The 12,198-nt window shown below is 48.0% G+C and overlaps 1 protein-coding gene across 1 annotated transcript; it reads right to left on the minus strand.

The window, feature by feature from the left end:
- Window positions 1-1,097: 1,097 nt before the first annotated feature.
- On the minus strand, window positions 1,098-10,006 carry PSMD2 (proteasome 26S subunit ubiquitin receptor, non-ATPase 2). Its single transcript, XM_082840334.1, has 21 exons — window positions 9,864-10,006; window positions 9,358-9,414; window positions 8,812-8,976; window positions 7,551-7,672; window positions 7,161-7,385; window positions 6,720-6,878; window positions 6,422-6,566; window positions 6,180-6,240; window positions 5,779-5,925; window positions 5,502-5,608; window positions 5,177-5,304; window positions 4,877-4,964; window positions 3,900-4,062; window positions 3,673-3,774; window positions 3,362-3,507; window positions 3,039-3,122; window positions 2,658-2,826; window positions 2,471-2,565; window positions 2,115-2,241; window positions 1,578-1,696; window positions 1,098-1,429 (listed from the first exon to the last, which is right to left on the minus strand). Exons 1-21 carry the CDS (start codon window positions 9,996-9,998, stop codon window positions 1,247-1,249), a joined length of 2,727 nt encoding a protein of 908 aa, XP_082696460.1. The 5' UTR covers window positions 9,999-10,006; the 3' UTR covers window positions 1,098-1,246.
- Window positions 10,007-12,198: the final 2,192 nt, after the last annotated feature.

Raw genomic sequence — 12,198 nt, forward strand, 5'->3', positions numbered from 1 at the left:
CTAGCCAAGAGCTTGGACTACTATAGGGTCCACAAGTCTCCAAGGCTACAGAGACTGATTAACAGTGAGAAGGGCATGGGCCTTGGAGTCAGATGGACTTAGATTCCAATCCTGGCTCTACTACTTACTATGTGATCCTGAACAAGTTACTGAACCTCTCTGAACTTTACATTCCTCACCAAAACACAGGGATAATACCTACCTCTCGAAGTTCTTGTGAGGTATGTAGAGCAATTATTCTTTCAACATTTATTGATGACCTATTAGGTGCTGGTCACTATTTGGAGCTTAAATCCACAGTAAGTGTTTTCACAGTAAGTGTTGGATAAATGCTAGCAATTATCTGACAGGGCCACGTGTTCTCCTCCACTGCATCCACAGGGGTCTAGGCCCCCACCGGCAGTGTAGCTATACTCATACCAGTCCCAGCAGGAAGGAGCACTACAGATCAAGAGTGATTACATTCCAGGAAGGAGGCCATTTCTTTCCCATTGCTCTACTAAGAGGAAGGTCAGGATCAAGCTTTCTTGCACCGTTCCCGCAAGGACAGCCTAGAGGTAGATGTTAACATGATCATCTCTCTCAAATACCAGCCTCCCCAAAAGGACAAGCGGGTCATACGAGGTAAAGATGTTCATTTCATTCAGTAGCACAGAAGTCAAGCTAGGAAGAGTGGAACTAACTCTGCTGCCCCTTAAGAGAAGGGATCCTTAGTCCAAAGCCAGGGAATGATGGGCTTGAGGTGGGTGTGCGTTGGCAGGTGGGAATAGGGGGGATGTTTGGGATCTACAAGCCCCTTGGAAAGTTATTTGTTAAAGTTTAAGTAAAAATTTGTGTACATACATCTCTTAGAAAGAAGATCCATTACATTTATCAGCTTCTCAACAGTTCATGCCTCTAAAGATGAACCACTGTTCTAAGATGATTAGGAAGGAGGGGAGAAGGAAAAGGGGCTTAGTTTTTTCCATTCTTGGCAGCCTCCCTGCTAGCCCAGGCTCAGAGTTGCTACAAACAATACCCTCTCACATCCACTCCCCACCCCAGTCTGGCCTCCAGCCACAATACCCCAGAAAACAGACACAGAGGGACCTTGGGGATAAAGGTCTTTATTCAACAAAGTTATCTCACTCAGTAACAAAAGAACAGGAGGTAACAATTCTCCCAAAGGTTTGGAGCAGTGTCCACCCCCGATGGAAGGAAGCATGACCCGCTGACACAGCTGCAGCTCAGAGCCTCCGGTGGCCACTTAGAGATCATAGTTTGGGTTCTTCCGAAGGATAACAAAACCTTCTAGAATAGGGGTGACAGGAAGGAACTCCTCAGTGGCCAATTCTGCCCGCTCCCCGTGAGCCAGCAATACTGGGGTTGTGTGTGTCTGGAACCCTGTGATGGTCTTGGGCTTGCCGGCCTGGCCCACCACATCCACTGCCTGTGGGATGAGAAGACTGAGATGAAGAGACTCTGGATAGGAGTACAGCAGCAACCCAGTGCCAATTCAAGTTTCAGAGAAATGGTACCTCTGCATTCTACAAGCTCTAGAATACAGCCTGAGCCCTCCCCTCTGCTCAGCCCCTCACCTGGCCCACGCGGACAGACACTGGTAATGGCCGCAGCTCCTCATCGAATGTGACCAGCATTCGGGGCTGCATGGCAGCCACCAGCCCATATAATACATAGTGTGACTTGCCTAAGATGACTAAGAGCACAAGACAAATATAGTTAGAGGCATGCCTGAATCTTGGGACCCCACTCCAGCCCTGACTCTTTAATCCCTCAGTTATATAGCTGAACCCACAACCCTCCCCTCATACACCCTACTACAAGCTGGAGATGCCACCCCCATACTCTGCCTACAGGTTGCGGACTTGATCATCACTTTCCCCCACTCACTCAGAGGCAAAAACTGGGCTCAGTTCTTCATCTTCAAAAGAAAATCTTTTGGGGTCAGATCAAAAGTGTGGGGGATGAAAGTCTCAACGAGGCCCAATGAACCTCAGGAATCCAGAGCAGCAGAGTTAACTCAGAGTCTTGCTCCTAAATTACCAAGGAGGCCCTGGTAGGGGTGTGGAGAGGGCGCCATGTGCCACCATGTAAGATTCCTGACAGGGACTCACTGTTGCGGACATCCAGGAAAGAGACAAGTACGGTGAGCAGCCCAGCCACGGCCACTTGACTCATAAGCTGCCGGTCACTGTGGTAGGGGCAGAGGGTGAGTGTGCCCTTCCCTAAATGGGTCAGGCCCTGGGGAAAAGAAAACAAAACAAAATGGAGAGAAGTGGACGTGGGGAGTCACAAGTCACATCTAAGGAGAAATCACCTAACCCGGCCACACAGAAACCTCACAGCTCATTCACACCCTCCTTTCCAGGCCAAACTCAAGGTCCCCTTCACGAAGCATCACATCTCCCTTCCATCACACAGACACTTCCTTTGGCACATTCACTCTAAGGAGAAGAGTTCTATTCTCTACCTGTGCCAAGCGCACCATGAAGAGGTTGTTGGGGTCCTTGGCATGATACTGGGCTAACTGGCGCAGCATCGCAGCCAGACGGGCATTATTGGTACCTGGAAATGTTAAGCATTACAAAGACTTGAAAAAAGGGCCTCAACAACCCTTCCCCCAAGATGCTTATGATCTCTTTCTGACCAATACTCACCACTGCCCACCATGCCCATGGCAAAGATGGAGTTATAGGAAACTTCTGGGTCAGCATCATGAGAGAATTTGCTTAGGGTATCCAAGATGTTGAGTCGTGGATTTGAAACGGAGATTAAGGCCAGTGCTAACGGCACAGCCCTTCGGAGTGTAGGCTCCCCATATCTCAGCTGGTGATAAAAGAAAATAACAAGGGTATCACAGAAAGCAGAAAAGAATAAGCTCGGTTACACGAACAGATGGATAGACGGGGTCTTAATTTTTGTAGAAAGGGTACAGCAAAAAGACCATTTCTCCACCGACAAAACCCATCAGGGAAATTCCTGGGGAAACCCCAGGCATCAAAACTAATATACTTCAATCTTCTCCATGGGATACTCACCAGGTGGCCAAAGGTTCGTAGAGCCATCTCTGCACCAATCTCCTCCCCCATAGCAATAAGGGCAATCCCCAGCACCGCTACTCCCTGCAATTGAAGAGGCAGCAGAGCCCAATAAGCTCAGGGAACAAAAAAACTCACCCCTGACTCAAGTCCCATGTAAGAAGAAAAAGCCATCCTGTGGGGCACACCCTGACCCCTCATGTATGGAACCCAGTCTCATGCTATTTCAATACACAGTGATACCCAGAGGCTCTAAAACAAACAAACCCACAGTTATCTTTTCTCAGAGCTTCCCTCAGAGTATGCCCAGCTGCCCACAGAACCTGATGTGCTCCCATGTCGGCAGGGGCTTCCTTCTTGTCCTTGTCCTTCTTTTCCTTTTTGTCTTTGTCTTCCTCCTTTTCCTTGGAGTCAAAGTGTTCACTGCAAATGTGGAGCAGCTGCTGCACCTTCAGTACATTCCCAGAGCCTGGGGCAGGGTGGTAAGGGAGAGAAAAGGTAGAAATGAGAAGGCACCAAGGAAAAGCTTGCTCTAGGAACAGAAGCTAAAGAATCTAAGGCAATTCAGAATGACTTGAGAAAGGAGGTCCAAGAGAGAAGGGAAGAGTCACTGAGGAAGAACAAAGACACAGACCTGCATAGGCACACACATCCACCAGTGTGTTGGCAAAACTGCGGAATGGCTCTGACACAACCTCCAGCGCGGCCAGGATGGCCTCAATGGCCTCTCCCTTCCCTAAAGGAGAGATTCGAGGGGTCAGAGGACATGTACTCCCTTCCAGCACAGCCTGACTCATAAACTCTCCCTGTTGTATCCAGTTACTACCAGCCTTTTGCCCAAATAGAGAGACATCCCCTAACCTAGGTGGTTGAGGCCCAGTCCAAGAGGAAGCCAACGGGCATAAGTGTCCTTGAGCTCAGTCTCTGACTTCTCCATGATGGTCTGAAGGATAGTGGAAGTGACATCGCCATTGCAGGATCCCACTGCTATCATTCCACAGGCTAGAGCTGTCACACCTGCCACCTAGCAATAGGAAAATCGACATCAAGTTATTAAAATAAAGTGTTAAAATAGTTGTTTACCTATCTTGATTCAAGATAGCCAATTCCTACAGTCCACTGAAACCACATGAGGTAATAACCCCTTTCTGATGGTAGGTCAAAATAACAGTAGCATCAACCATTCACTGAATGCTACAGGTAAGCCACTAAGTCAACTCGCTTGCATACTATTAACATTTAATCCTCACAACCCCATGAAACAGGTCCTACTGTTATTCCTCTTTTATTGATGAGAAAAATGATGCCTAAGGAGGCTGAGTTACGTGTCCAAGATCACATTGTTTGTAAGCAGAGGTGGCAGGATCTGAACTGAAGCCTATCTGACTAAAACCTATGCTTTTAGCCACCATACTATATTTATCCATCACTAAAATGATTCTGCACAAGTAAGAAAATTTAAAGTTGGCTCATGACTAAAACAGTGTACCCACCCCAAGCTGGGTTAAGTTACTCCCCACTCTAGTCTGGTACTTCCTCATGGATCCCAAGGGCTGGAACTCAATACTAAAATGTTAACTCTTTAGCCTCAATATCTCCTGAGACTTAGAAGCCCAATTCCAAGCAGTTTCACTGAAATGATACATCTCTGTCTCTGTCTCTGTCTCTCTCTCTCTGTCTGTCTCTGTCTGTCTCTATCTCTGTCTCTGTGTCTCTCTCTCTCACACACACACACACACACACACACACACACACTTTTTCACCATTTATCAGAGACCGGCAAGACTCAGAGCACCTTCCCTACTATCTCCCCTAAGTGATCAACAAACTCTACTCACCTCCATACTGGACTTGGAATCTCCCATCACAGGTAGCAGCAGTGTTAGAACATCTTCGCGATTGGAGCCAGCATAGGCCAAGCCAAGCCTGCAAAAGCCAGGGAGAGGCAGTCCCCAACACACACCCGACGATAGGACAAGGAAGAAACAAAAAGAGGATTGGTCATTTCAACAAATAGTCACCCAGAGCCAAATACTCAACAGGTACAGTGGTACTCTTTGGCAATACAAAGGTGAAAGGGCCTGATTCTGTTTTCACAGAGCTTACAGGCTAAGCACTACCAAAAGGAGAAGCCTTACCCAAAGATGGAACCAAGTCTCATTGTGTTACTGTTGTGGAGGACATAGTCTGAGAGGAGTGCCAGAGCAGGGTCACACTCATTTCGGACACCAGAGTTCACGATGCCACAGGCCAGGAGGGCTCCTGACTGAAAAATGCAAAGAGATCCTTCACTCGGGCTACTCTACCTTCCTCACCACAAAGGATGCAACATGGGCCTTATTATAGCACCCGCCTTAACTGGAGTTAAAAACAGGGTAGACCTTACCAGTGAAAGGGAGGTCCTGAGAGGGCCCTAGAACATGGGAGGGGATGTCTGCATTAGTGGGTTGTACCCAGACCAACCTTGATATAGTCCTCAGAAGAGTACAGGTACTTGTCAATCTGGGTAAGGCCACCATCCACATCCCACAGCAGAATCATGCCAAGGGATGCAGCTGCACTCAACATTCCTATACCAAGGAAACATCTATCAGTCTTAAAATGGCCCTGCCCTGAGAAAACTGTTATAAAGAGCTCTCCAAAGAACTGCCTTGGGGATCTGCCATTATAACACATGAACCTAGGAGAACAACAAGATTGACCAAAATTATACAAAGATAGAGTAGGAACAGAATTATACCATGATCCTTGTTCTTGTAAAGCCATTTGTTGCCATCATCAGTCAGCAGCTTGTCCTGGCCAAAGGCTGCATTCACAAAGCCGTTCACAAAAGAGGAGGCCAGGTTCATGCGGGCAGAGTCCACCTGAGAGCCACTGCCCCCAAACCCTGCAAAGGAGGGAAGGAAGAAATGAAGGTCTAGAGTAGGACAAGAAAAGAACACAGTATGGCAGCTGGTCTCTGATTCTGAGCTGGCCCCTTGGAATCCTCTATCTATAACCCCAACAGTGACCTAGGGAAAAAGTATGTGGGAATTCTGAGCTCTATAGGATTCCTAAGTATGTTGGGCCAAGCCATCACTCTCAATACAAGGGGCATAATTAACAATCCTCCAATCCCCAAACATGGAGATGTTTACTCACTGTTGTTCTCTAGGTGGGTTTTATAGATGTCATCAGGCACCTTGGGTTCCATGATGTCCAGCTGAAGAGAAGTCAGAGGATCACAACTGCTCCCCCAGTCCTCCCCTAGCTGTCCCTTCTGTTACCCCATTGAATGGCAATTCTAACCAAGGAGAGTCTAGTCAGAGGCATAATCAGGGAGGTGAAATGCCAGGTATCATCACAACCAAAAAACCTTGTTGGAAAAGGGCAAAGACTCTCACCTCCCGAGCTAAAGCCAAGAAGTTGCTGTTGAGCTGCACATTGGACATGATCTCTGTCAGGTCCTCATACTCCTCCACATCTTCACTCAGCTCCAAAAACACCCCATGTCGGCCTAGCATGAATGCCATTTGCTTCTGTACAACCCTGTGGGAGAGAGCCATCACATCTGCTCAGCCCCCATCCACTAAGGGCACAGAAAAGCCCTTCAAATCCTAACCAGAAACTACACGTCCCAGCACTTCATGCAAATGTCCCACCCATGAGCTTATCGCTTTGCCAACTTTTTCCTTTACATACACGTCCTTGCAGGAGGTGAAAATATCTTCTACCAGCTCCATGTCATTGAGCATCAATGCCAATCTCAGTGCTTCAGGGAAGCGACTGAACTTTCGGAACACACCCAGGGCACAACGCAGTAGGGCGGAGTTCTCAGGCTCGGGCACGTAATTCACACAACTACAAAGGTAAAAATAATAAAGCTATCAGGCATTCATTTACCCCGTTTAATTCACTTACCCAATACCGAATGCCTACTACATACCAGGAAGTATACTAGTTATTGGGACTACTAAGGAGACATGCCGTCTCTGACCTCAAGAAGTTCACAGGTGTTAACAAATTCACTACAGCTTGATTGCGACCTTTGAAGCAGATACTCTTGGAGAATAAAGGAGTCACAGTTGAGAAGAAGTGCTGGGGAGGGCAGGCCTGCCACCATTCCCCACCCTGCTCACTCACCTGGTGAGATAGAGGCAGACCTTTGCATATGCATTCTCATCAATGTCTTTCTCCAGCATATCCACCTGCTCAATTTCCATAAGCAGGTCGCAGGCCTCATGCTCTGCATTGTGGGCCATGTTGTAGGGGACAATCTCCTTCACCAGGGTCAGCAGTGGCTCCCGCTGCGTCTTCTCTGCATCATCCAGCTCCTGCCACTCCTTAGCCACTTCTCCTGCCAGATGCCTACGGACAGGCCCAGACTATTAGAGGAGCAGTGCTTCATGGGAAGCACTTCCCTGTGGGTCAAGGAATTCACTATCTGGGAAACTCAATACACTGGTACTCCAAGACAGAACTCAGAACTGTATCTCAGAACCCCTTCAGATTCCCAAGAAGAAAAGGTCTTACCTGACGTACTCATGACCCCATGATGCCAATTCCTCCTGGGAGCCCACTAGACGATATTTGAGGCACTCACGCTCCCCGCTCATGGTCATGGCCAAAACAGAGATGATGTCAGCGGCAAAACGCTATAAAGAAACCAGTCCTTTGAAGTCAAATCCAGGGTAAGGGGAATGTTACATTATGGAATCAAGATCACTGTCACTACCCCCAAAATTAAATGCTAATTATATCACCAGCCTCCATACTAAAAACTTAAAACATGTTATATCAGCTAAGCCTCATAATAATCCTAAGGTTAGTGTTGCAATTTCCCTTTTGAACCAACATGACTGAAGGGTGGTAACAAGTGGAGAGTGGAGAAAAATGGAGACTCTGAATTTTATTCCAATCGTAATAATAAACTATTAAAAGGTTTTAAGCAGAAAAGATTCACACTCTAAAAAAGATCACTATGGCTGCTGCATGAAAGACAAACTGTGTAGGAGGTCACAGACAAAAGGAAGAGGATCAGTTAGGAGGCTGCTGCAGTAGTTCCGGTGAGAACTAAAAACTTGGATTAGGGTTGTGCCAATACGCAGGAAAGTTACTGAACTGGGAATATATTTTAGAGGTAAAACAAATGAAGGTGCATGTGATACAAAGAAAAGAAAAATATTAAGGTTAAAAGTAAGTTAACAATAAATCATGATAATAAAATCCCAAGGTCCAACATAAATGACAGAAATACTGTCGTTTCTGAAGACAATCTTCCTGTCAGCTCTTATGTGACCATTTCGATTACGACGAGCACTGTTTTGTTGTTTTAATTTTTAAATTTAATTTTATTTATTTATTCTTGGTTGCACTGGGTCTCTGTTGCTGCGCATGGGCTTTCTCTAGTTGTGGCGAGCGGGGGCTACTCTTTGTTGTGGTGCGTGGGTTTCTCATTGCGGTGGCTTCTCTTGTTGTGGAGCATGGGCTCTAGGCGTGCAGGCTTCAGTAGTTGTGGCACGTGGGCTCTAGGCGCGTGGGCTTCAGTAGTTGTAGCGCACGGGCTTAGTTGCTCTGTGGCATGTGAGATCTTCCCGGACCAGGGCTCAAACCCCTGTCCCCTGCATTGGCAGGTGGATTCTTAACCACTGCGCCACCAGGGAAGTCCCGGGCACTGTTCAACTAGCTCAGATCTCAGGTCTATCAGGCTTCCTGAGATTCACCATGAGCCCCATAGTCTAGACGAAAAGGAATTCCTAAACTAGGCCTCCACCAGCTTCTGCAGTAGTTTTACCTTATTCTCCCCAGGGGCCATGTTCTCATAGATCTCCTTCAGTTTGCCATAGTGTGGACGCAGAAATTTGAGAGGCTTGGGCACTGAAGTCATGGAAGTTGTAGAAGAACGAATCTGCCTCCTCAGTTCCTCCAGGGCTGGTCGGTACAGGGACGTGTCCTTCTCCTGATCAGGAGATGTTAGGGCTCAGACAAAAGGAGTCTCATACCTTAAGTCATAACACAGAAGTGTTCAACAACCTCCTAGGAAAGTAACTAACTGTGTCTTATCCATCTGTGATTGCCCAACGCCCTGCATACACACTGCCTGACACAAAAACAAACGTCCCAGGTTAAGAGTTCAAGAACTGCTTCTCCCACGAAACAAAGCTGCAAAATCTTTCAATTATCTTTTTTTACTCCCCTCCCTCACAACATGGTTGTAATATGACTCCAAAATACAGTCTCTTTCCCTATCTCATATAGGAGTTGTTGTCCCAAGTGGAATAAAGCAAACAAGTGGGAAAGATCCATACATGCACCGGCTTTTGTTAACATCGTGACTCACCCCCAGTCGTTCCACGAGCATCTCCAGTTCATCCTGAAGTTGTCTGTCCTCCTCAGACTGGAGGATTGAGGGAAGAAGCTCATCAAGACAAGGAATCTCAAACACATCCTCCTCCCATTCACCCTGGAGCAGGTGGAGAGTGAGCCTGCCTCCTTAGGAAGGACCAGGTGAGACAAGGAAAGAGACAGGGAATGGGAAGCCCTGGTGGGAAGGCAGCCTGGCTTCTGGGCCAGGCTTTGCTTGAACGCCGTTCTGAAAAACGAGGGTGACAATGACCCGCCCGGGCCCACCTCACGAGTCGGTGGTGAGGACTGGTAGGGGTGGCGGCGGTGACAGCGCGGAATGGAAGATGAGGGGCAGAGAGGCGGGTGCCGGGAGCCCCGAGGGTCGCCCTATCCGCCCTCTCCCGGGCGCGGCGGGGCCGTTGGGAGTCGGGCCCGAGGCCTGCGGAGCCGCCGTGACTCAGCCCGCGGCCTCTTCCGCCGGCTCCCGGGGCCGCGCCTCACCAGCTCCTGCTCTTTGTCCTTGTCTCCGGCATCCCGCCGCTCCTTGCCGCTCGGCTTCTCATCCCCGCCACCGGGGGACGTCGCTGGGGGCTGCTGGGGCTGCAGCGGTGCCTTTTCCCTGCCACCCTCCTCCATCGCCGCCGCCACTGCCGGCCCGCTGCGCGCGCACCACCCCGTTTCCCAGATGTCCTCGCGCGCGTGGCCCACGGCGCCCCTCCTTCTCCAGAGCCCGCCTGCGACCGGAAACGCCGCGGCAACCCACCCACCCCCGCGGCCTGGGAGTTCCAGACCTCGGACCTCGCCCTCCGAAACCAAACGAAAACTCCAATTCCCAGCTTCCCGCGTGCCGTAGGCACCTCCCCGGTTCGAACCTGGAGTTTCCTGAACGCCGTCTGGGGTTTGGGGGCACCAGCTGCAGTAGGAGTTGAGCTGGCTGCGAGCCGAGACCGCCCCTCGATTCCGCCAAAGCAGTGTGAATAGTACACCCCAGTGATACCCCCGTTAGCCGCGTGGTGGGACAAACGGAAGAGATTCTTGAAATCCTGGACGCTTGATTGCCGTCTTTGTGAAGTCTGTGTAATCTATGTTTAGTCCCACACTACTGTGGCATATTCACCTCCCCAGCTGAAGAATAGTGCTCTACTATTACCATAAAGATGTGGATACCATCTTAAATCCACCTGCGGAGCCAGATGGAGTAGAAATGAATACATCAAGCCCTATACCCTAATGCGAAGTTCTGGAGCTAAAAACGGGACAAGATAAGGTCTTTGTCCTCAGTGTGTCTTTTGGTCTTCCTCTCCCTCTTATGACTTAGAGGGGATGTGACCGACACTTTATGTCAGGACTTATTTTAAATGATATATATTGTTCGCACAACTTTTTGAGTTTGGGAGGATTGTGTCCATTTTACAGCGGAAATCGTATAGTAAGTAGTAGAATCAGGATATGAATCTCCATCTTTGAGTCTCCCAAGTTCTTGAGTGTTTCAGGCAAACCTCAAAGTTCTTCTGATCGGGCTATGTGTATATATCTAGAAGGTGAGAAAAGAGGAAGTAATTCTTCTCCCTTTCATCTGGTGGGAACACTCACCATTTGGCCTGGAATCTTATTTTATGGGTCCTGAGGCATTAAAGAATGCAGAAAATGTTTGTTTAAAAAAACAAACCACCTGTCACAGCACAGTTAGCATTGAATGAATGTTGGCTAAACATTTGTATAGGTATTGATGTAAGGGTCTGATGCCCATTTTAAAACTTGTTGCTCTTTTCCACTCAGTGTTTGGATACTGGGGATGACCTTCCACTTGCATCACCGGTGATGGCCCCAGCCCTAGTCTACTGACAGAAATTGGATGGTCCATAGCTGGTGTGCCTACTCTGTTTTCTGGCTTCGAGATGTCCATACTTTGTCATGCTTTCTTCAGTCATCAGTAGAGGTATTTCTCCTAAATCTTTCCTATTTCCACGACTTCTTTCTATCCGATCTCAGATTTTGTCTTTTATACCAGTCACATCCCCACCAGTACCTTAGAGGAGACGGGGTGATGTTGTGGCATAAAGCACAGGCTATTAACAGCTGGTGACTCCAGGTGAAGAGTAAACGAATGTCTGTGTACTATGTTTCAACTTTTTTGTAGGTTTAAAATACAAAGTTGGCAAAGTTTGTAAAATAAAAAGTTTGTAAAATAAAAATTTGGGGGTGGGTGGGAGAACATAAGCTTTAGAGAGGACAGACCCGGTATTTAAAACTAAATTCTGCCCTTCACCAGCTGTGATATTTGGGCAAGCTTCCTAACCTCTCTCAGCTTGGTTTCTTCTTCTATGAAATGAGAGTAATAAAGTATCTCCCTCGGAAGTTTTTATGAGAATAAAGTAAGACAGTGTATATAAAGTGCTTAGCTAAGTGCCTGGCAACTGGAGAGGAGGCAGTTAGCATTTTCCAGCTTCCTCAAATTTGCAGGGCTGCCCCTTGCTCCCCACCTCCAAACCTCTCTGGCCAAATTCAGATGTCTGGCAATTATTCTCAAGGCCTTATGATAACATTGATTTCCTGCCTCAAGCTTCATTTCAGTCAAATTGCTCTCCCAGAAGCACTCCTTCCTACCATTTGGCCAGACTCCCAGCCTTGTGACCAAATTGCTCTCCAGTCAGGGGACAGCCCATCACCTGTCCCTTCCTACCACCTTCTTTCACATTGCACCCACTAGCCAGCCATGCTTCCCCCAAACGTATGGCCTGAGCTATAGAGCTACACATTTTATGGATGGCTCTACTCATCTGAGAATCATTTGACCCAAAGCGTCACTTATGTAATACCAGAAATGCTTCAGGCC

This window comes from Leucopleurus acutus (assembly GCF_964270905.1).
Source record: "Leucopleurus acutus genome assembly, chromosome: 5".
Classification (NCBI taxonomy): Eukaryota; Metazoa; Chordata; class Mammalia; order Artiodactyla; family Delphinidae; genus Leucopleurus; species Leucopleurus acutus.

What these genes read in the sequence shown, in the direction of transcription:
- PSMD2 (XM_082840334.1), bottom strand. Translation starts at nt 9,998, where the DNA reads ATGGAGGAGGGTGGCAGGGAAAAGGCACCGCTGCAGCCCCAGCAGCCC. An exon ending in TGCTCGTGGAACGACTGGGG is followed by an intron (nt 8,977 to 9,357) that starts GTGAGTCACGAT and finishes TCTCCTGATCAG; the next exon opens with GAGAAGGACACGTCCCTGTA. An exon ending in CCGACATGGGAGCACATCAG is followed by an intron (nt 3,123 to 3,361) that starts GTTCTGTGGGCA and finishes CTTCAATTGCAG; the next exon opens with GGAGTAGCGGTGCTGGGGAT.